The following is a 23921-nucleotide window of genomic DNA, read 5'->3' as shown; positions in this document are numbered from 1 at the left end:
AAGACTAATGTCTCTGGTTAATTTATCTTGTAGAATTTTTTTTTTTTTTTTTTTTTTTAAATAGCAACACCCTCAACATATGAAAGTTCCTGGGCTAGAAATCAAATCCCAGCTGTACCTGCAACCTGCCCTGTAGCTGCAACAATGTTGGATCCCCCAACCCACTGTGTCAGGCGGGGGACCAAACTCATACCTCTGCAGTGCCCCAAGCCGCTGGAGTCAGACGCTCAATCCACTGCACCACAGTGGGAACTCCTGTAGAACTCCCCCCTCCACCTTTTTTTTTTTTTTGGAGTTTTTACGGCCATACCTGCAGCATATGGAAGTTCCCGGGCTAGGGGTTGAATTGGAGCAGCAGCTGCAGGGTGACGCGACAGCCACGGCAACAGGGGATCTGAGTCACATTTTTGACCTATGCCACAGTTGTGGCATGCAATGCTGGATCCTTAACCCATTGAGCGAAGCCAGGGATTGAGCCTGCATTGCCAGAGCCTCGGGAGGGATCAGTAACCCATCCACAGAGGAACAAATGACCAAATGAACGTCCTGGAGCCTTCCTCGTCTCCTTTATTCAAGTTACTGCAGACCCCCACTCTTAAAACCCAAACGACAGTGACCCACCTCAGCTCACACCTGTGCCTTTTCATCTGCTTATTTTGGAAGACGTTTCATATCCACCTTCTTGAGCCATCATCATTTACGGAGAGAGAAGGGGCAGCTCCCCAGGGTGCCCACCCCACTCCTCTGATGCCACAAAGGGCCCACACGAGTCTCCTGTGGGAGAAAATTCTTAGGAAGGGTGCAAAGAGTTCAAGGTTGTCCACCCGAACTTGCAAAAGTATACTGTGCAGACAATCTGTAGCTATAAAAATATACACATAGAAAAGGACAGCTACAAAATCCTGGTGCCCATTTTCTTAGATTTGCATTATAAAAAGTAGGGATTTCGCATTAAAGGTAAACTCTACATGGGGGTGTGGGGGGCAGCTTTATAATTATGATTCTATCTCTATATCTCTAGTCTCCCTTCATCCTTATTTTCATAGTCAGAGCACGCTGAACCAGTCAGTGAGGAGGGGAAGGGGTTAAGCGTAGTAATCCATGGGCCAAGGTGAGAAATTCCAGGTTCAAGGTCACACAGTCATTCTGCTGTCAGTAAGAGTGTCATGAATCAGGAGAGGAGAGAAGTATTTTAATACTGCCCTTTGGGTCTCCCTCTCTGTTGTTTTTTTTTTTTTTTTTAAACGAACTATGAATCACAACACAGTCACTGAGCTAGAGCAGACAGGCTGTGAAATTCGCCTTGACGTGTGATCTCTGGCAGCCACTCCACAGGCAACTGATGCTTCCTACACAGAGCATTCCGTTGGGTTTGGCCCACGGAGTGTCAGCAGGAAAGGCCACACAGGGGCTCCCGTCTCGGTCCTCGTTTCTCATCAGGGTGTACTTGCTCCTTGCTGAGAGGAAATACACCTGGTCCCCGTGCCTCTGTGTGTGGCGTCAGGCAGTCTCGGGCCCCCCCCGGGATTCTCAGGATAGAAGGCTCAGTCCCTCGGGCAAGGCCAGCTGGTGTTACTTGGCTCCGCAAGTATTGATGTTTTTCCCATCCACGGCGTCTTCCACAAGGGCAATGTGGTAATCAGTGGACAGGGTGAAATGAGAAATGCAGCCCACGAGGCCTCGCATGTACTGCCTATTAGTGTGCAGGGCAATTTCCTTCATTCCACCTGCCAGGAAGCAAGAGGGAGATGGCGTGAGCCAAAGAGGAGCATGTCTCTTGAGTGCCTACAGACCCAGGTGCCCCTTGGCTGACAGCATGAGACTGCGGTACCTAGAACTCAGTACACGGCATCTGTCCAGTTTATAATGATCCTGGAAGGAACCAGCTGACTTGGATCCACTAGAGACGAGAGCCTGTAAGTCCCACCTCCTACGTGATTTCTACCCTCGTCGTCCCCTTAAAACCAGGTAAGATGATGAGGCTGACCTTCCTGACTTCGATCAACTGAAGCTTGGACTCTGTCCACCTTCACCCCAATTCCATGCCGAATTCTCCTCCACTCAAGCCCCCTCATGAATATGCATGTACCCTTAGCTTAAAACTTCTCCAACTTTCCTATTCAGGGAGCTGCTGCTTTGCTACAAATGATAATAAACACTTCCTTCTCCAAAAAAAGGAGCCTGGTACATTCTGAAAGAAGGTTGTACAATGTCAACACAATGTAGTGTGTGGGAAGAGGTGATGTCACCTTAAACCAAAAGCAATACACTGACGCCGAGTCCTCTCACCTCAGTTCACTTTTGGGAAATATCATGTGGATAGAGGTTATCTTTTGATGTTTACGTGTCTGCATGAGTGGGTTCAAAAATACCACTCATTCTAGTTTTGACAGGGGCCAGAGTGACAGACCCTCCTTCCTTAAGGAGAACTGGAGGAGCTATATTTAGCAGGTTCCTGTGCTATAAACAAGAATAGCAGGGTTTTTCCTGGCGGGTCAGTCCACAGCACAAATGCATCTGAGTGCATCCTGTCCCCTCAGCCATGAGTCAGAAGTTCAAAAAGTGGAAGAATGGACTCTCTGGAGACCTTCCTGATTTCCAAATATCTGACTAATCAGTGAAGTGCACAGCTTCGGGAAGACCCCGCATGACAAAAGGAGGACTAACAAGAAAGAGCATTGGTATAATTCAGGGTTGGTCAAATGCCAAGGTCACTTACCCACATACAGCGCTCCATTGATGTTGAGCTGCCTCATCATGCCAGGTGACTTGCCCGTTCTGGCCCCATAGTCATCCACAGTTATCTTTCCGGATTGGCCATCCCTGTAAAAGCCACCAGTTTGGGAGCTTCATTCAATTATTCATTCATTTCAGTAATAATATCCTAACGTCCTTCCTGTGCACTAGGCTCTATACTAAACACTGGAGGAAAAGATGAAACACACTAATCAGAAAAAGAAGAACCACCCAAATTCCCGAGGCAAACAAAAAACCATATGGCAAAGGACAACACAGTGTCATACACGCTATCGCAGAAGGACGCCTGGGTGCCGTGGAATTCTACAGGCGGGGGAGAGGCCAGAAAAAGCGCCTCAGGAAAGATTCTGTCTGAGATGAGGTTTGAGGGCTGGGTCTGTCAGGTGAAGGAGGTGAACGCAAACAGGAAGTGGCAACGGCAAAGACAGAAAAGACAAGACAGAGCTTAGAGAATTCTGGAGGCGGGAACAGAGTAGCAAAAGATGAAGCCAGCAGCCCCTGGGGAGGGGCAAAAGGGGCTTTGTCAGAATTTACCCTGAACACAAGAAGGAACCAGAAAGAACTTTAAGGGGATGAGGAGTGGTGACCTGGAGGTACATGGCGAGTGTGGATGTTGTTTTAAGCCCAGGGGAAGCCAATGCAGCCACCTTTGCAGGTAGAAGACCATTCCAGGGGAGGACAAAGAATGGCTTAGTTTCTGAAGGATCCACAGAGTTAAGGTGGTTTCCAAAAACCAGCCACACTTTTTCTTTTTTTTTTTAAACCAAGTTCTTTTTTTGTTGTTGTTGTTGTTGTTGTTGTTATTGTTGTTGTTGTTGCTATTTCTTGGGCCGCTCCCGCGGCATATGGAGGTTCCCAGGCTAGAGGTTGAATCGGAGCTGTAGCCACCGGCCTACGCCAGAGCCACAGCAACGCGGGATCCGAGCCGCGTCTGCAACCTACACCACAGCTCACGGCAACGCCGGATCCTTAACCCACTGAGCAAGGGCAGGGACTGAACCCGCAACCTCATGGTTCCTAGTCAGATTCGTTAACCACTGCGCCACGACGGGAACTCCTAAACCAAGTTCTTTACTGGTCTTTTAATGTTCCTTTTTTATAGTGAAGAGTTCTTTTTTTTTTTGGCTTTTTAGAGCTGCACCCATAGCATATGGAGGTTCCCAGGCGAGGGGTCGAATCAGAACTACAGCTGCCGGCCTACACCACAGCCATAGCAACACAGGATCCAAGCTGCATCTGCGACCTACACCCCAGCTCACGGCAACGCTGGATCCCCGACCCACTGAGCGAGGCCAGGGATCGGACCCACAGCCTCACGGTTCCTAGTCAGATTTGTTTCCACGGCGCCATGACGGGAACTCCTTTCTTGGGTTAATAGCCTCTTGTATCTCACCAATGATATTAACGTTTTCATCATTTTTTGTGTGTGGAAGTTCCCAAGCCAGGGATCAAACCCACACCACAGTAGTGACCAAGCCACAGCAGTGACAATGCCAAAGCCCTAACCCACTGAGCCCCCAGGGAATCCACATCATTTTTTCATTCATAGTCTCTGTTTCCTCCAAGGTGCTTTATTATGTCTATTTGTTCTGATATCCAGCTTTCATACTGGAAACTTTCTTCAAATGCCTCCTGACCCCCATCTCTCACTTCATAGTTAAGTGTTGAGCACTAAGAAGCAGACTGGAAGTCCTGTGTGCAGGATGGCTTTTGTTGACTGTGCTGTGATCTGGCCTATTCATTTCCTTGGGTAATAGCTGGATTTTCTACTCTTCTTACTGTAGGGTATAGGCCTACAGCATTCTGGAACTCAATGGGGGAAGAATTATGGGACTCTTAATACTCAACACAGAGGTAGTTCCTGTCACGGCTCAGCGGTAACGAACCTGACTAGCATCCATGAGGATACAGGTTCCATCTCTGGCCTTGCTTGGTGGGTTAAGGATCTGGCATTGCCATGAGCTGTGGTATTGGCTGGCAGCTGTAGCTCCGATTCAACCCCTAGCCTGGGAACTTCCATATGCTCTGCATGCGGCCCTAAAAACAAAACAAAACAAAAAGATATTCAACACAGAACTGTCATGTAGTTCCCAGTATTAATTACTTGATTAATTTTTTTGCTTTTTAGGGCCACACCCAAGGCATACAGCAGTCCCCAGGCTAGGGGTCGAATCAGAGCTGCAGCTGCCAGCCTACACCACAGCTCACAGCAACGCCAGACCCCCAACCCACGGAGAGAGGCCAGGGATAGAATCAGCATCCTTATGGATAACTAGTTGGATTTGTTTCCTGCTGTGCCACAATAGGAACTCCTCCTAGTATTAGTGAATACTGGACTAGTATGGAACCATCCAGTATTTAGTTCTACCTTCTGTCTCCCATTCCAGAGACACGTATTTCTCATTCTCCAGAAAACTGACTTGCACCGTCTTCACAGATCGGGAAAGGGCAGTGTGCCAGCTACATGCAGTAGAGAAGGGGCTTGGGGTCTAGCTCCTCCAGAAAACTTAGGTAACATTTTTAAGTCAATCTTTCTGCTTTCAGCCTCTCATTCACCTTCCAAAGTTTCTTGGCTCTACCGCCTTTTGTTAAGGGGTGCGTGTGCAATGACAGAAATCTACTTGCCTCCACCTCGCTTCTCATAGCAACTCTTCTAGCAACTAGCTTTAGAGGGTATTTCTCCTCCTCTGTCATCACCCTTGAGCCCACCCTGCCTCCCCATCTTGGACATGCTTTTTCCGAATCTCATACCTGAAGACTGTGATGGGCAATGCCTTGCCTGCTCTTTTTTTTCTCATTCCTCTAAAAAAGTCCATTCTCCCACTGTATTTGATCAGTTCTAAGACTTTTTCATTGTTTACATCTCCGAAATGAGGATCTGTCTCTAATCAATGGCATCTTAGATTTGAAAAAACAACACGACAAAACATGGTATCATCTTCTAACATAGTAAGTGTAGGTAATATGCTTGCCAAGTGCTCATGTACTTACTAATGTACATAGTAAGTAATGGACTTCTTTTTTTTTTTTTTTTTTTTTGTCTTTTTGTCTCTTTTGTTGTTGTTGTTGTTGTTGTTGCTATTTCTTGGGCCGCTCCCACGGCATATGGAGGTTCCCAGGCTAGGGGCCCAATCGGAGCTGTAGCCACTGGCCTACGCCAGAGCCACAGCAACGCAGGATCTGAGCCGCGTCTGCAACCTACACCACAGCTCACAGCAACGCCGGATCGTTAACCCACTGAGCAAGGGCAGGGACCGAACCCGCAACCTCATGGTTCCTAGTCGGATTCGTTAACCACTGCGCCACGACGGGAACTCCTGGACTTCTTCATTATGTTCATTACTTCTTGTCTATGGCCTCTCACTAGAATACAAGACCCTCAGGGTAGGGATGTGGGTACTATTCGATGATGCATCTCATGTGTCTGGAATAGCACATGGCTGATAGTAGTAGATGACCCAACGAGTGACCTTGGGCAACGTCAGCATCCTCGTCGGAAATGGAAATAACTACGCCTATCTTCGAAAGCTACTGTCAAGATCAGAAATTATGGTGCCAAGCACAGAGCGTGGTGTTTGATACCTACCTGCTCCATACAGAGTGGTAGAAGAGTGTGTTGCTATTTTTTTCAGTATTATCATCATTTTCATCCATAAAAGGAAGAGTATAAAACCCCAGCTCCTGAGAATATTAACTGAGATAAAGTATGTGAAATACCTGGCATCCTGAAGATGCCTAATAAATGAAGATTTTCCCTTTTCTGCTAGGATTAATTATAATATTTAATAACAATTAATAATTATTAAATAATTAATAATAATTCTGCAAGACTAGAATTATTCAGAGCAAGATGAGGTATAAGGCAAAGGCCACCCCCACCTGGAGATTTCCTCTTCATCAGTTCCTCTGTCTCTGACCCTGGAGCCTGTGGCAGAGAATTCAGGTATCCCTTCAATGCTTCCTGCCACAGTTGATATCCATGGCTTTGACCCACTTCCTGCTTAGATCTGCTGTACCATCCCTTCTAGGTCAGTCTGGTTCTCTGGAACATAACTCACAATATCTGCTTGGATCCTCCCATCTATCTCAGCTCCTTCTGTTCAGCCCTCACTGCAACCAAAGACCCTCTTGGAGAGACAGTAATAAGACCCAAGTCCACTAAGCCATCTTCATGGCGCCGAGCTTAATGCTGTGACATCTGCAGTTTCTAGGGTGGAGCACTCCCTGTCTTATCCCTCCAAACATCTGAAATTCTTGAGGGGGTGGGCTGCACTGCACCATGGGACAGGATGAAAAGAGCTTTCATCTAGGATTCTAATCTTGGCTCAGCCCACAAAGAGTTGTATAGTCTTGGGAAAGTCCCTTCACATCTGTTTCCTTGGATGTCTAGGAACTGCCTGGAATCCCGATCGGTGTGTGATGCACATAATCAACTGTAACAATTTGGGGGGGTTAAAAATCCTTCCACAGTGTCTGCATGTTTTATGGAGACCCTTTCTTTTCATGGACATTGAATTCCCTGATGTTCCCAGGATGGGGTTAGAGGAATCACATGTGGTCAAGCATTTTGTATTCCTTTGGATGTTTCCGAGTGAGCCCTTTTAAAGAGGACGAAGAGAGAAATGAAGAACTTAGAAGCCAGGGTCTGAAGAATCTTGGAATTGAGTTGAATTATGAGCATTTAACTTACATTTGAGATCACTCCTGTAAATATTCACTATGGCTAACACGTTTACTTTCTAACAAGTCAGGGTTAGGCCTTCATCAAAATCACTGTCTCTCAAGAGCCCTCAAAGCCACTCAGGAAGCTGATGGGCAGAGATCTGGCTCCGTATCCTGACACAACCTTTGAGCATCAAAGACAGGCAGAGTGGACAGGAGAATGAGGTCCAGCAAAACTACTGCCATCACAGCCCTATGTGAGCTGAGTAGGAAACTATAACTGAGCAGGGCTCTGTGGGGCTTCCGGGCACAAAACCCTCTCTGGGCCCCCCATTTCTTATTTTTAGGAAACAGGCCTCATTCAGCCTCCATGATCTTCCCTAAGTTCCAAGGGACAGGGTCAGACAGTTGCTGATGAAGGAAGGGGGGGATGCAAAGACAAGGGAGGAAGAGCCAAGCAACAATCGTGCAGCCATGGGGAAGGATCCTGGTTCCCTCTCAAGGGAGACACATAATGATGTAGGCATCTTATACACCTAAGAGAAAAGTTATATTCCTTATGCTTCTTTTATAAATGAATACTTTATTATTTTTTTGTTTGTTTTTTTTAGGGCTGCACCTGCAGCATATTGAGGTTCCCAGGCTAGGGGTCAAATAGGAGCTGTAGCCACTGGCCTACACCACAGCCACAGCAATGCTAGATCTGAGCCACATCTGTGACCTACACCACAGCTCACGGCAACTCCAGATCCTTAACCCACTGAGCAAGGCCAGGGATCGAACCTGCAACTTCATGGTTCCCAGTTGGATTCATTTCTGTTGAGCCACGAAGGGAACTCCAGAAATGAATACTTTAAAATTGAACAGCTCGAAACTTTTCCTTGTGCTTCTCCCTCATTTGACGGAACCATAACACAATCCCCCGTAAGCTAAAGATTAGACACCCTGAGCACAATTACCTGTGGGTTAAAGATTATTAGCACATGATATTTTTTAAGAACGTTCCTAGTTTGTTCTAATCTCTGATCTATATGCTCTTTTCACAATTACTGTTACTGTAAGCAATAACCCAGAAGACCACATCAGCATCACTCTGAGATCTCCTGACACCAGCTTCAATGGCTAAGGTTTCCCCAAAGAAAGAAGAATGCATGTCCCCGCCAATCCTGATTCTTATCTGAAACCCTGTTTTCTCCTTTTGGACCATAAAACTCCCTGCATTTCTTCCTGCAGAGAAGGGCATGGTCTTTAAGGTATTAGCCTGCTGCGGCTTCCTTTGCCTGGCAAAGCAATGAAAGCTTTTTTCTTTCTTTTCTTCCGCTTTTTAGGGTCACATCCATGGCATATGGAAGTTCCCAGGCCAGGGGTAGAATCGGAGCTACAGCTCCTGGCCTATGCCACAGCCACAGCTAAGCAGGACTTGAGCCATGTCTGTGACCTACACCACAGCTCATGGCAACGCAGGAGCCTTAACCCACTGAGCAGGGCCAGGGATCAAACCTGAGTCCTCATGGATATAGCCAGTTCTTAACCCACTGAGCTGACTTAGGGAGTTCAGCCTCTCTGGCCTGCCAGTGTTGGGCAGAGGTGGGAGTTGGTACCAAGTTGCCCTAACGACCTGGATACCAGGCAAGGCTGGGAAACAGGGAGCAGGACCAAAAGGATGGGGGAGCACACCCCATCAGCTCTGTCTCACGCTGTGGCAGGTACTCACCGAACAGCCTTGACTCGGTGCCACCGGCCATCGTTGAATGAGCCGTTCACCATGATGGATGCCACACCACTGCCCAGGTTATAGCTAAAGGTATTGGAGAAGAACAAACAGAGATAGGATCACTCACAAATGGCGTTCACTGTGAAAGTTCTTAGTAGTTCAGAATGTACTTTCCTTAACACAAAATAAAACAATGTTATAGAGACATGAGGTTCCCAAATAAGGATGTGAATGATCACAACTTTTTTGAAAAATTTTTATTTGTGGTAAAATGTCCTACCTTAACCATTTTTTAAGTGTACAGTTCAGTCATGTTCAGTATACTCTAATTGCTGTACAACCAATTCCAGAACTTTTGCATCTTGTAAAGCTCTGTACCCATTAAACAACAATTCCCCGTTTCCCTCTCCCTGCCACGCCACCACCCCTGGCAACCACCATTTTATTATCATTTTTTTTTTTGGTCTACTTAGGGCCCCAACCATGGCATATAGAGGTTTCCGGGCTAGGAGTTGAATTGGAGCTATAGCCGCCAGTCTACACCACAGCCACAGCAACATCAGATCCAAGCCGTGTCTGCGACCTACACTACAGCTTGTGGCAATGCCAGATCCTTAACCCTTAACTGAGTGAAGCCAGGGATCGAACCCGCATACTCATGAATTCTAGTCAGATTCATTTCCACTAAGCCATGAGGGGGACTCCCATTTTACTTTTTATTCCATGAATGTGACCACCCTAGGTATTGCATTAAGTAAGGTCGTACAGTGTTTGTCTCTTTGTGAGCTTTGTGTATTTTTTTTCACTTAGCATAATGTCCTCGAGGCTGATTTATTTTAGGTCCCACATACAGTATTATGGCATAAGGAACAAGAAGGGCTTTATCATTCTTTTAAATTATAGTTGATTTACAATGCTCTGCAAATTTCTGCTGCACAGAAAAGAGTCATATATATATATATATATATATGCATATACTTTCTTTACCATTTGTAATGTGTTGTACTAGGTTGAATATTGTCCTCCCAAAATTAATGTCCTCTCAGAAACTCAAAATGTAGGAGTTCCCGTCGTGGCGCAGTGGAAACGAATCCGACTAGGAACCATGAGCTTGCAGGTTCCATCCCTGGCCTTGCTCAGTGGGTTAAGGATCCAGCATTGCTGTGAGCTGTTGTGTAGGTTGCAGATGCAGCTCGCATCTGGAGTTGCTGTAGCTCTGGCATAGGCTGGCAGCTATAGCTCCAATTAGACCCCTAGCCCAGGAACCTCCATATGCTGTGGGTGCGGCCCTAAAAAGACCAAAAAAAAAAAAGAACTCAAAATGTACCATTATTTGGAAACAGGGTCTTTGCATATGTAATTAGTTAAGATGACGTCATACGTGGTTAGGGAAGCCCTGAATCCAACAGGACTGGTGTCCTTAGGGAGAGAGGAAATGTGGACACAGAGGTAGAGACAGATGGAGAAGAACCCCACGTGAAGATGGGGCAGAGACTGGGGTGATGCATCTATAAGCCAAGGAATACCAAGGCTGGCCAACAACCACCAGAACCTAGGAAAGCATCACAGAAGAGATCCCCCCGCAGAGGTCCCAGGAGGAACCAACCCTGCCAGCACCTCCAGGTTGGACCTCTAGCCTCAGACCTGTGGGAGAACACATTTCTATGGTTTTAAGTCACCCAATCTGTGGTCACTGGGGATGGTAGTCCTCAGAAGCTAATACATGTGTTTTTACCTTTCAAAAAAAAGAAGAAAAGAAAATCATGGCTGAACCCCAAAGAGATGAAGGGAATTTGCCTAAGATCCCAAAGCCAATGTGTAGGACTTGAACTGGAGGTCTTATCTGTCAACCTGCCACCGCCACCCTGGCGCCACGTTTTACTCGGACAGCGGATCCACTCGGTAGCTTTCTATTTTCCATTTCAGTTGCCAGATACCTTGATATGCTAAGGGTATCAGAAGACATGCATATGTTATCCCTCTCAGGCCAGTGTTCATTCAATTATTCTACCTTAATTCAATACAACAAATATTTAGTGAGTGGCTATTCCAGGCTGGGCACTGGGCCAACTGCCTAGACCTCCCCTTGATAATCTAATGAAGCCTCTGTGATCATGCTTTTGAAGGAAAATGTGTTCCACCCAGACAACCCTCTCCTCATCTTGTCTCCCCTGTAGCTCACGGGCCAAGACGTAGGAATATTGAGAGGAGATGCGGACTGGTCCCTGAGCTCTTGCATGCACTTAGGTCTGAGAAAAGAGTAAGAATAGAAAGCTTTGCCTTCCCCTGGGGAAAGCACTAGGGGTCCTTTCTTTAGTAACGGAGCCTCAAAGAAGTCACACAGCCCATTGACACTGAACCAAGAATAGAACCCCGGGAGACCTGACAAACTATGAGACAAAGCTGTGGCTCTGACCTGGAAAAACCCACTGTTTCCTAATGCATCTTCCCACATCAAGCATCTTCTTGTATGAAGCAACCCAGAGGTGGAATTTTCAGCTTCATTATTTAGTGGCTAAATGCTTGTCGAAGAAACGAATGAATATAGAGCAGGGCTGAAAGCTGGTTGGCAGAAACTTAGGGGAATTACTACGTGGGCTTTTAGGAGAAGAAGCACAGGGTGATGCAAAGAACCTCGGCATTTGGATCAGAAGGATCTGCCTCGATTCCCAGCCTTGCCAATTACTAGCTCTGTGAGCTTGGGCAATTTGCTTCATTTCCCTGAGCCTAAATTTTCCCATCTGTGAAATGGGAGGATCTTAGGGAGGAGCCAGTAAAATCACATATGTAAAGAGCACAGCACATAGTAAAAGCAAAACAAGTAGTCAAACCACCCCAAATATGTGCAGTACTTAATGCAGCATGTGTACAGTGCTGACAACACACCAGGAGGAACTAGCAGTAGGAAAAAGTTGCCACTAAGAGTTAAACTGGTCAAGCCTCTCCTGGAAGAGTAGTCATGTGTGAGAGTAAATCAACAGGCTGTAAATATTTAACGAAACATTTGGGAACACCCAGGTCGAAGAATCACGGTGACTTGGGTCTAGCTGTAGTGAACATTGGACGGCAATGTGATTGTATACATATTTTTTCTTTTGTCATTTTAGGGCTGCACCTGTGGCATATGGAGGTTCTCAGGCTCGGGGGCCAGTTAGAGCTGTAGCCGCCGGCCTACGTATGCCACAGCCACAGCAACTCAGGATCTAAGCTACATCTGCAACCTACACCACAGCTTATGGCAACTCCAGATCCTTAACTCACGGAGCAAGGCCAGGGATTGAACCCTCAACTTCATGGTTCCCAGTCGGATTCATTTCCGCTGGGCCACGATGGGAAATCCTATTTTTTTTTTAAATTTTATTTTATTTTACTTTATTTTATTTGCTTTTTAGGGCTGCACCTACAGCATATGGCAGTTCCCAGGCTAGGTGTCGAAGCAGAGCCGTAGTGGCCAGCCTACACCATGGCCACAGCAACTAGGGATCTGAGCCACGTCTGTGACCTAGACCACAGCTCATGGCAATGTCGGATCCCCCATGCCCTGAGCAGCGCAAGGATCCAACCCACCTCCTCATGGATACAGGTGGATTCATTTCCACTATGCCACAATGGGAACTCCCGAATATGATTGTAATCCACGTAATGGAAACCATTCCACTTGTGTTGGATAAAGGATGATGGCTCCAGTCTGATAACATGCCTGTTCCTGCAAAGAGCCAGACTGTACTCAAGGGAGAGAACACTGAATCCAGCAGAGGAATCCAGCCACCACTGCAGGTGGAGGGGTGGCCCAGATGGCACATCTAGCCTGACTCGCAGTCCCCCTCCTCCCCTGATTGCAGACCCTTCAAATTACCTCTCCTGCTTCCCCAAATGCCTGATACCTCAGCCTGGAATTCCTCTTTCTTTTAAACAATAACAAATGACCCAGGAAGAGTGGTTGCCTTTACTGGGAGAGGGCATGAGGGAGTCTTCCTGGGTGGGGGACATTTTCTATATCCTGTTCTGGGTGGTAGTTACACAGGCATTTACATATTAACAAGTGTATTGAGCTGTACACCTACTATTTGTGCACTTTATGTAAGCGACACCTCAATTCTTAAAATTGGAAGTATAGTTGATTTACAACATTGTGTTAGTTTCAGGTATAAGCAAAGAAATTCAGATATAAATAGGTAAATAGATAGACTCAGATATATCTATATTCTTTGTCAGATCCTTTTCCACTGTGGGTTATTACAAGCTATTGAATACAGTTTTCTGTGCTGTACGATAGGACCTTGATGGTTATCTATTCTATATACAGTGGGGTGTATCTGTTAATCCCAAACTCCTACTAATTTATCCCTCCTCCGCTCCCCACTGGTAATCATGAGCTTGTTTTTGAAGTCTGTGCATCTGTTTCTGCTTTATAAGTTCATTTGTATCATTTTTTTGGATTCCGCACATAAGTGATACTATATATTTGTCTTTCTCTGACTTATTTCACTTAGTTATAACTGAATGAAGAAGAAATGAACAAAATAAAGGTATGCCTGGTTTCTCCATCAGTGTCTTATGAGTCTGGTTAGCATGAATTAGTTATCCTGATCCGAGTTTACCCACTCAACTTGGTGTGCACGAAAGGCTAAAGAGGCTGAGCACCAAGGTGGACCACCAAGAAATGCCATCAGGTAAGGCCTCCCAGACGCCACTTGACTGCCTCCACACGGTGGTACTTATACTTGGTTGTGCCTCCCTTGAAGTATAGCAAAGTGTACTCTGCTAATCAGACTGCTTCCTTTACTCTGACACGTGAAGATGTTATCAAGGTCACACGGAAATTAGTGTGAAAGATAGCCAGTAAAATGAGTTTTGCACACCTGATTTTGTGACCCATATATAATCATAAAACAAACAAAAGCAACCAAAAAACCCCCACAATCTTAGCTGAGCACTTTCTATTTCTTTTACTTAATCTTGCACCCAAACCATAATTTTTTTTAAAGCAATTCTATCACTCTTTCTTATTCTCTAGCAGAAGCGCTTTCGGCACTAAATTAGCAAAAGGGTAATTTAGGTGAACAAAAAGTCAAAAAAGCTGAGACTATACTGTATTATCTTAGATTGCCTACTAATTGCTTTGGACCTGGATCAAATGCCAAAACCTCAAAAATGATTCATCTGCCTAATAAACCATTCACTCCCTGGGTTCCTGATATTAAGTTGATTGAGGGTAGGACCTTATTTAAAATAATAACAACAATAACAATAATAATAGCTAAAGTTTAGGAGTTCCCATCATGGTTCAGTGGTAATGAACTCAACTAGGAACCATGAGGTCTCGGGTTTGATCCCTGGCCTCGATCAGTGGGTTAAGGATCTGGTGTTGTGGTGAGCTGTGGTGTAGGCCGCAGACATGGCTCAGATCCCGAGTTCCTGTGGCTGTGGTGTATGCTGGCAGCTGTAGCTCTGATTCGACCCCTAGCCTGGGAACTTCCATATGCTGCAGTATGGCCCGAAAAAGGAAAATCATAATAATGGCTAAATTTTGTTTGTCTCTTTAGCTAAATTTTAGATAGCAGATATTTTGAGTCAAGTTCCTTATATATACATATAATATATATATTAGAGATCTGAGTATTTATGTATTTTCATTTTTGGCCGCCTCACGGCCTGTGCAGTTCCCAGGCCAGGGATCAGATCCAAGCTGCAATTGGGACCTAAGCCACAGCTGCCACAATGCCAGATCCTTTACCCACTGTGCTGACCAGGGGATTGAACCAGTGTCCCAGTGCTTCCAAGACACTGCCCATCCTGTTGCACCACAGTGGGAACTCCTAGAGATCTGAGTTTTAGAGAATAGAAAACACTTGATCAAAGACAGTAACTTTGATCGTCGTGATCTCTAATAACCAGATATGCCAGGCGCTGCACTAAGTCCCGTACATGAATTAACTCATTCAGTTCTCATGACTAGCCTGTTCCTTTTTCAGAGGATGGGTAACTTTGCAGGAAATCCCGTGGCCATGGGAATTCGGCATGTCTGACCCTGAAGCCCCTTCTGACCACTTTGGACGCTTTTTCTCAAGGCCTGGTGCCTGATTGCTTCCAATGGAATTCTGGCGCCCACCGGGTCCTCCTCCCCCAGAATCTCTGATACAAGCCCCGCGGCTGACTCTCTCTACGCTGACGATTTCAAACCACGGACCACACTCGAATTCCTCTCTGTGCCCAGCCTCCCTGATGCCTCCCTCCTTCTGGGTTGGGCAAATGAGGTGGGGAAATAACTGCCCAGAGGAAGGAAATGCAGCAAAGCGGCAACGCTGGGCTCCAGGCCCGGGGATGAGTGCGGATGTCTGCTTCCGCCGCGGGGGCTGAGCCCTGCACCCGGGACACAGGACACCGCCAGACTCCAGGCTTCAAAGAAAAACACGGAGCCAATTTCCAGACACCTGAGAAAGAGGTGCTAACAAAAGAAATATGTTGGGATGGAGTGGAGTTGTCAGAAGGGAGCCCACGGGCCGTGGGAGTCCGGCCGGCCTGGGTGTGAGAGCGGGAGGGGGCTGCGGGGCGGCCCAGAGCAGATCGAGTTTCTGTGTCCGGCTTTTCGCTGGCGGTTTAGGGGGGAAGTTGGGCCTCCCACCCTCGGCTGAGCTACTGTTTCAGTTCCCTCTTCTGGGCACAATCAAGTACTTGAGGCCTTGGCGAGGTTAACCACAGGAAAACCACGAGAAAATGGCTTTGAGGCAGCCAGCCTGAAACTGGGGTGTGAAGAGGCAGCATTTGACCTCTGGGGCCAGGGGGGAGCTGGGAGGGGGTGAAAACTGCTCTCTCTGGCAGCCTCTAGCTTTCAGTCACACTCAGAAGTCCCCAACAAACATAGGGTCGCATCGCTGAGCATGTTCTGCTGTGTAGGGGCAAGTGTGATGTTGGACAAGGGACATTTCCTCCCGCAATGCCCAATGAGGTCCTACTGTACAGCACAGGGAACCATATCCAGTCTCTTCGGATAGACCATGATGGAAGATAATAAGAGAAAAAGAATGTGTGTGGGGTGTGTGTGTGTGTGTGTGTGTGTGTGTGTGTACACACACACATATATATATATGTATACACACACAGTCATATATGACTGGTCACTTTGCTGTACAGCAGAAATTAGTACAACATTGTAAATCAACTATACTTTAATAAAAAAAAAATTTTTTTTTTTAATTGCAAAGGCTTAGGAGTTCCTGTTGTGGCGCAGTGGTTAACGAATCCGACTAGGAACCATGAGGTTGCGGGTTCGTTCCCTGCCCTTGCTCAGTGGGTTAACGATCCGGCGTTGCCGTGAGCTGTGGTGTAGGTCGCAGATGCGGCTCTGATCTGGTGTTGCTGTGGCTGTGGCATAGGCCGGTGGCTACAGCTCCGATTAGACCCCTAGCCTGGGAACCTCCATATGCCACGGGAGCGGCCCAAGAAATTTCAAAAAAAAAAGACCAAACAAAAAAAAAAAAATTGCAAAAGCTTACATTATTCTATCCTGGCTGTCAGCAGTCCCAGTTCACGACCCATTGATGCCTTGGAATTAAGCCCTCATCTTCTCCGTAGTTCCGTTACCTCGCCTTGGTCTATTTCAATTCCAATTCATTCTATATTATTTAGTGAACACTTGTGCTAGTCACCAGAGGGGAGATTAAAGAAGGCAAAGCCAGAGAAATTCCTGCCCCCCCCCGGGGGGGGGGGCACGTGGGCAAATGCTCCAGAGAGCGAGTGGGGCTTTCAAACCTTAGCTGGTGTCAGATTCAGCTGCAGAAACAGTTACCAGATTGCTGGATCCCACCCTAGAGCTCTTCTGGTTCAGTAGATCAGGGTGGGGCCCAAAAATTTGTATTTTTAACAAGGTCCCAGTGATGCTGATGCTGTTGGTCCAGGGACCACGCTCTGAGAATCAATGGCTAGACAAACTCTTTTTCTTTCTTTCTCTCTTTTTTTTTTTTTTTTTTTTTTAAGGGATGCACCTGTGGCATATGGAAGTTCCTGTGCCAGGGGTCGAAATCGGAGCTGCAGGTGCAGGCCAATGCCACAGCCACAGAGCAGTGCCAGATCCAAGCCACATCTGTGACCTACATGGAATCTTGCAGCAACGCCAGATCCTTAACCCACTGAGCGAGGGACCAAACCCGGGTCCTCATGGATACTAGTCAAATTCTTAAAAAGCTGAGCTATTTTTAACCTCAGGTCAGACTGTGACATCAAAATCTCTAGAGAAGCTTTTTCATGTCACACAGCTGGTCCCTGCCTCTTGGGAATCCTGCTTCCATCCACCAGCTCTGGGTGGAAAGAAGTTGTCCAGGTAATCCTGCAGCTACTTCACAGTTACCCATCTGACAAGGCTGAGAACAGTCTAAACTCAAAAGATGTCAGATCTTCTGAAGGTGTCTTATCCGTTAGCATCCAAAAATCACTTGCAAAAATCCAAATGGTGGGTTGCTCTCTTTTTTTTTCAGGGCCATACTTGTGGCATATGGAAGTTCCCAGGATAGGGGTCAAATGGGAGCTATAGCTGCTGGCCTGTGCCACAGCCACAGCCACAGCCACACAGGATCTGAGCTGTGTCTGCGACCTACACCACAGCTCATGGCAATGCTGGATCCCTGACCCCCTGAACGAGGCCAGGGCTCAAACCCACATCGTCATGGATACGAGTCAGATTCATTTCCACTGTGCCACAACAGGAACTCCAGGGTTGCTCTCTTGAGAGATGCATCTGTGCTTTGTTCTTTGCAGTGGGAGATCGGAAAATAGGCAGGCATTCTCCTTCCCAAGGCTCCATAGCTAGTGGGGAGCAGAGTCAAGAATATAATGGCAGGTCTCTGACTTTAGGTCTTCAGATCTGCCAGAGCCAGGGAGCACTGGGCCATGTTCATGCTTGGCATTATCAAAGTCTTCTTTCTACTACTTTCCAATTTGTGAGGGTCAGGGGACGATATATGGTAGTAACCTACTAGAACAGGGGTCATAAAATTGTTCTCCACAGGGCCAGGTAATAAATATTTTAGCTGTTGCCATACAGTCCCATTGAAACTACTCAAGTATATCCCTGAAGCACGAAAGCAGTCATAGACAATACATAAATGAATGAGCATGGCAGTATTCCAGTAAAACTTCATTTACAAAACTGGGTGGGGGGGGGGCCAGATTTGGCTGTCAGGCTGTCAATGTTGGCCAACTGCTGTCCTATAGATGGATGTTGGGAAGAAAGACCAGGAGCCTAGATACACCCAGAGCTTCAGGCAACAGTTAATCCTAGCAGACAGTGTCCTGGCTCCCTCTGCAACCCTCTCCTTGGCTTGATCTACACTGTCTGAGAAAAACAGCCACGTGATGCTGAAGGCAGCCGGTGGAGGGGTTACCTGAACACCAGGGCTCCATCCCGAAGGCCCAAGGAAATGAAGTCACTGTTGGGTCTCATGGGGCTGTCTCCCCTCCACATCAACAGGCCATCTTTGGCAGTTGTCTTAAACCTCATGAATGCATTTGATCTCGATCCCGAAACCCTGGAGAAAATACACAAATAGTTGCTGCAAATCAATCAGTCTCCACAAGCATCTGTTCCTGAGTAATCCTGATTTTGTCTGCCAATTATAAGGAATAATCTGACATTTCTGACACTTACCACCAGGAGATTAAAAGAGGCATCATCACCCTGACTCACGCAATGGGTCTAAAAGTCTGAACTATCACTGGGCAGTGGTGTCTCTCTCCCCACATGTGCTGAAACCCCATGGGAGGGCATGTGACCAGTCACAGATTAGCCAGACTCTGGCCAATGCCATGGTCCCAGCCTGCACCTTGAGGCCACACCTCAGTCTTCCTTCTTTCCTGTCCTATCACTCAAGGGTCCTTGGGAGAGTGTTCCCTATTCCTCAAAAAGAAATAGTCTCCTTAATTACCAAGAGGTTCAAGTTGGCAGATGTTTGGGGCGACAATCATGGGCTGTGGGAGGCCCTCTCTGCAGATGACTGTCCTTGAGAGCAGAAGAGGAGTGACTGGAGAGAGGGCAGAGTGTCACACAAAGAAGATGCCTTGATGGGATAATGATCTTGAGAGGTGTTGGAACAGAGGCAGAGGCAGGAACCAGAAACCGAGAGGAAGGGACAGGAGCTCAGGAATGTCAGGTCCCAGCCCTACAGCCAGGCCTGGGGATAGGATCATGTGCTTCTGTGTCCCTATCAATTCTTGGGGTGTTCTCATCCATTCTTAGGACTAGACTGGTTCAGAGATCTAGTTTCACTAGGAAGTGACCAGTGTTTCGTCTGTATGTAGGGAGAAAAGCAACCATGGGGTCCTTAAATAAAAGATGAGATAGGAGAAAATATACCTTAATATTGCTACGAAGCTGGCACTCCTGGAAAAGTCTCTTTTTCTATTTTCCTGCCCATGTGCCGTCCCCCTGTCTGTCTCATGAACCTGACCGTGGAGCTGTAGAGTGCATTCCGTAGTGAACAGTGGAGGGGACTTCTGGCTAAGGCAACCCAGAGTCTGATTGAGACAGGAAGAGATGGAGTTTGCCCTCCCCATGCAAGGTCTCAGAGTGTGCGTGAGAAGGAGTAGGGTCCATGAGGCTGACTTCTCTATCCAGCCCTGGAACCATTCCCTAGAGATCTGCTTTCCCCAACTTTTATTTAAGGTTCCTTCCTTCTCTCACATGCCTTGGATACATTAATTGGTACAAGCCGATCATGATGGTTCCATTTCTCTTGCGTGACGGGTTTAGGGGTGGGCACGTGACCACTGTTGTCCAATGAGATGAGGAAATTTATCAAAGGATTCTAGGAAAGATTCCTCTCCTCTTAAAAGAGTCATATGAAAACAAAGTTTTTTACTTGTACTAGTATTGCCATGATTTATAACCATTTAATGAGCATCTTATGAACAGCTGTTTTATAACCACAAAGGGCATAACCTTTGGAAAATATGCCGAGGACAACAAGGAAGAAAGACGAGTCTTTGATGATACAGCTCATCTCTGAATCCATCATCCTGGATCCAGTCTAAGTGTGGACAGCTTGTTATAGGAAATAATAAATACCCTTCATATCTAAGGCATTTTGAGCTGAGTTTTCTGTTACTTGTAGCTAATGACATCCAACTGAAACAGACCCTGCACTTGACTTTTACCTGCAAGTTCACACACATGCATACATACATGCACCTACATATATGCACACAGGTACCACTGAGCTGTTCTGCTTTGGGGCCTGGCACCTCTTATTTTCACCAAACCCCTCTATTCCCCCAGATCACCCGCTGCCTCTCACGAAGCATGAGGGGGCTGGAGACTTGGGCCCTGTTCGCACTTCCTGTTTTCTGAGGACTGAATGCCTTTTTATCTCTGAGGAAAAAAGGCTGAAGAAGGAAGAGGGTTTCTCAGCTGGGAAACCACTTTGCCTAAAGCCCATGCAAGATAACCTCGATACGGGAGTTCACGTCGTGGCTCAGTGGTTAACAAATCTGACTAGGAACCATGAGGTTGTGGGTTTGATCCCTGGCCTCCTTGCTCAGTGGGTTAAGGATTCGGTGGTGCTGTGGGCTGTGGTGTAGGTTGCAGACGCAGTCGGATGCAGCATTGCTGTGGCTGTGGTGTAGGCCAGCGGCTGGCTACAGCTCCAATTCGACCCCTAGCCTGGGAACTTCCATATGCCACAGGAGCTGCCCAAGAAATGGCAAAAAGACAAAAAAATAAAAAATTAAAAAAAATAAATAAATAAAAGATAACCTCGATAAATGCAATGTGGGATTAGAGAAACAAAGCCCTGTCTGTCTGGCATGTGTTCAGAGGGACATCCAGTGCCCAGGATAATGTCTCTCAACCACTTTTGTTCCTTGAAAAGCCACCAGATTCCACCCTAAGAACTGGATACTTTTTTGGCTTAAAGTGCCTTGGTCTGTGAAGATGCGAGCAACCTAAAGGGGATGGAAAAAATCTTAGAACCATGGTGTGGGTGCGGGGTGGCAGGCTATCAACAACAAAGAGCTGGGGGAAGGAGAAGGAAGAGAAAAGGTCAAAGCAAAAGCGCCAAAGAGGAGACTCACTGGATTGAAGATTCTGCCTAGAGTCCATTTTTCTCTTGTCGTGTAAGTTGGCTATTCCAAACCAGGAGCTTGGACTCGGAGTGGGGCTGGAGCTTCTGCCACCAGCAATTAAAAGCCACATCTGTGGAGTTTCCACTGTAAAGCAGCAGGTTAAGGATCCAGCATTGTCTCCGCAGGGGCTCAAGTTCAATCCCCAGCCTGGAGCATGGGGCTAAGGGTCCGGGGTGGCCACAGCTGTGGCGTAAATCACAGCTGCTGCTTGGATTCGATCCCTGGCCCAGGAACTTCCATATGCCATGGGTGCAGTCAGAAAGGAAAGAAAAAAGAGCCACAGCTGTGACTCGGGCATCTCCTTGGGCCATGCTCCACATGAAGAGAGCTAAGGAGCCCCTCATCGAACTGGTAAGAGCCTGAAGAGGACAGTGGACCTTGCTGATGAAAACACGAAGTGGGACATGGACTTGGAGCTGTCTATGCGGCGGAGGGCGCACCAGAACCCTTCTGCAACTGGTTCCAGGCAGACCCTGGCCATAGCACAGCAGGAAGCTGACTGCCTGCTGGGGAAGCAAGTGCATGTAACCCTGCCTTCTGGAGCATCAAGTTCTCACTGCTTCTCAAAGCCTGAAGGGTAGCAATCCCGGGTCTGGGTACGCTCTTCTCTCCATGCCCTTTGACCAGAAAGGGTATGAGTTGTTTGTCAGGCGCTTGTTTGAAAGGCTGCATTTTTGAGTTTGTTTTTTTTTTTTTTTTCGTGTGTGTTGTTTTGTTCTAGTTTCTATGTTTATTTTGTGTGTTCTTTTCCCCTGGGACTGTGGCTAAATTCTCGTGCCTTCTTGGAGAATTATCTTCTGGCATGCAAGATAAGGAACAGTTCTGCGGAAGAGACTGAGAAATCGACACCCCCCCCCAGGAGATAAGGAAGATGCTGGTGGAAGCTTATTACCTCTTGAGGATGGCTGGGTTGTCATACGTCAGGTAACTGCGGCCGATAAACTGCGGGATCTCAATGGCTTCCGTGATGGCTGAGACAGAAGAGAAAACGGAGGTTACATGGTCTGTAGTTCTCTTGACCCCCAGCCCTCAACCCCGTGGCAGGAAAACACAAAGAAAGCCAGCTCCTGGAAACAGGACATTCATCAGCTTGTCAGCCCCTTCCTCTTGGCAGCACACGCACTTGGCCCGGTTCGGGGCTGCGGGACCTGAAGGCCTGGAGTTGGCGTCTCCCCGTTGTCCCCTCCCTGGGGCTGGCTGCCACTGCTACTGGCCTCAGCATTACCAAAAGGCCTTGCAATATGCTGAAACCTGAACCATGCCCAGCGATTCCTGGAAGCCAAAGAGCAGGTCTTGGGTCACGTGGGGAGCAGCTGGGGAATAACTGTGTTATGTTCTCTAGGGAGGCAGAGAAAACAATCCCCCAGCAAACTCCCCACAGGATTTCTTTATTTGAAGCCAATCTGGCCCAGAACCCCTTTAGCCATGACCTCAGATGCTGGTGAAATAAGAGGGACGAGGTTTTGACTTTTTTTTGCAAGCCACCTTCCCATGTCAAATGTCACAAGCTTTTCATCGCAATCACCTGAAGAAGTGGGGGGCATGGGGGAAGGGAGGGGTGGTTGTCCCCACTTTATAGAAGAGGAAAGTGAGGCACAGAACCACCAAGGATTTGCCCAAGCTCATGCAGCTCAGAGCGCAACAGACCACGAACCAGTCTGGCCCTCCTCACTTCTGGCCCTCAGCCCACTTTTTACTTTCTAATATTTTACAAGTGTGTTTCCTTCCTCCCAACCTCTCGTCACTTCGTTTTCTTGAGGAATCACCCTCTTCCACCAGTTAGCAAGAGAATAGGTTAAGCAGTTGTGTTTGGTGTCACAAATTAGGGATAATTCAGGGCATTTCTTCTAAAGACGTAACAGCAATATCTCTTTTCTCTTTTGAAAGACCCAGAAATGGGAGTATAAAGAAATTAAGGTAGAATGAACTTCATGTTCAAAGAAATGTGTAAAACGAGAGCAAATAAGCCAGCTGAGGAAATCAGTTATAGTTTCACAAAACTATAAATATGTGGTTGGTGCAAAGCAGACACTGAACTAAGGACTCCACTCCCAGGAAAGAAAAATGTGTGATTGTGGACACTATGGATGACCAGAGAGTTTAAATTTAACTTCTGAACATTAGGAAGAAAGAAAGAAAGAAGAGGTAACAGCACACCACAAAACCTAATGACACTGGGCCCCCAAGTATAAGTTTCTATGTGGGCAGGTCACACACAGCATGTTTGCAAACTTCATAAAAAAGAAAAAGAAGAAAGAAAGGGAGAAAAAAAGAAAAGCAGAGGAAGAGAGGTAAAAATTTAAAAGACAATTTCTGAGGTATCTATACAAGAAATTGCTTTATTGTCCTCTGAAGAGGCAGAGGCCAGGACAAGGGCCCGCTGGGCCAGAAGGTCTCTTAGAGACAGAAGTGAAAGGCTCGGGCAGTTTAAATTCTGGCCCACCCCACTTGTCGCCCTCTGGTTAAAGTGAATAGGAGGAAGAAGCGGCGTTCCCATTGTGGTGCAGCGGAAACGAATCCGACTAGGAACCCTGAGGTTGTGGGTTCGATTCCTGGCCCTGCTCAGGGGGTTAAGGATCTGGCATTGCTGTGAGCTGTGGTGGAGATCGCAGATGTGGCTCGGATCTGGATCTGGCGTTGCTGTGGCTGTGGCGCAGGCCAGCAGCTGTAGCTC

The 23921-nt window shown here is 47.0% G+C and overlaps 1 protein-coding gene across 4 annotated transcripts in view; it reads right to left on the bottom strand.

The window, feature by feature from the left end:
* Positions 1-549: 549 nt before the first annotated feature.
* EGFLAM (EGF like, fibronectin type III and laminin G domains) overlaps positions 550-23921 on the bottom strand; it is a 203776-nt gene continuing 180404 nt past the window's right edge. For all 4 annotated transcript variants that reach the window (XM_085002112.1, XM_085002113.1, XM_085002114.1 and 1 more), the window contains 5 exons: positions 22140-22218; positions 18514-18657; positions 9134-9217; positions 2720-2823; positions 550-1727 (listed from right to left, as the gene is read on the bottom strand). In XM_085002112.1, the coding sequence (XP_084858238.1) occupies positions 1573-1727; positions 2720-2823; positions 9134-9217; positions 18514-18657; positions 22140-22218 (566 nt within the window). In that variant the 3' untranslated portion in view covers positions 550-1572. The remainder of the gene's footprint in view (positions 1728-2719; positions 2824-9133; positions 9218-18513; positions 18658-22139; positions 22219-23921) is intronic.

The sequence above is a fragment of the Sus scrofa genome, chromosome 16 (assembly GCF_054392235.1).
Source record: "Sus scrofa isolate SSC_HxYL_T2T_F1_AM1 chromosome 16, Sscrofa_HxYL_maternal_Yorkshire_Landrace_v2.0, whole genome shotgun sequence".
NCBI classification, from domain to species: Eukaryota; Metazoa; Chordata; class Mammalia; order Artiodactyla; family Suidae; genus Sus; species Sus scrofa.
This window is presented reverse-complemented; position numbering and strand designations above follow the sequence as displayed.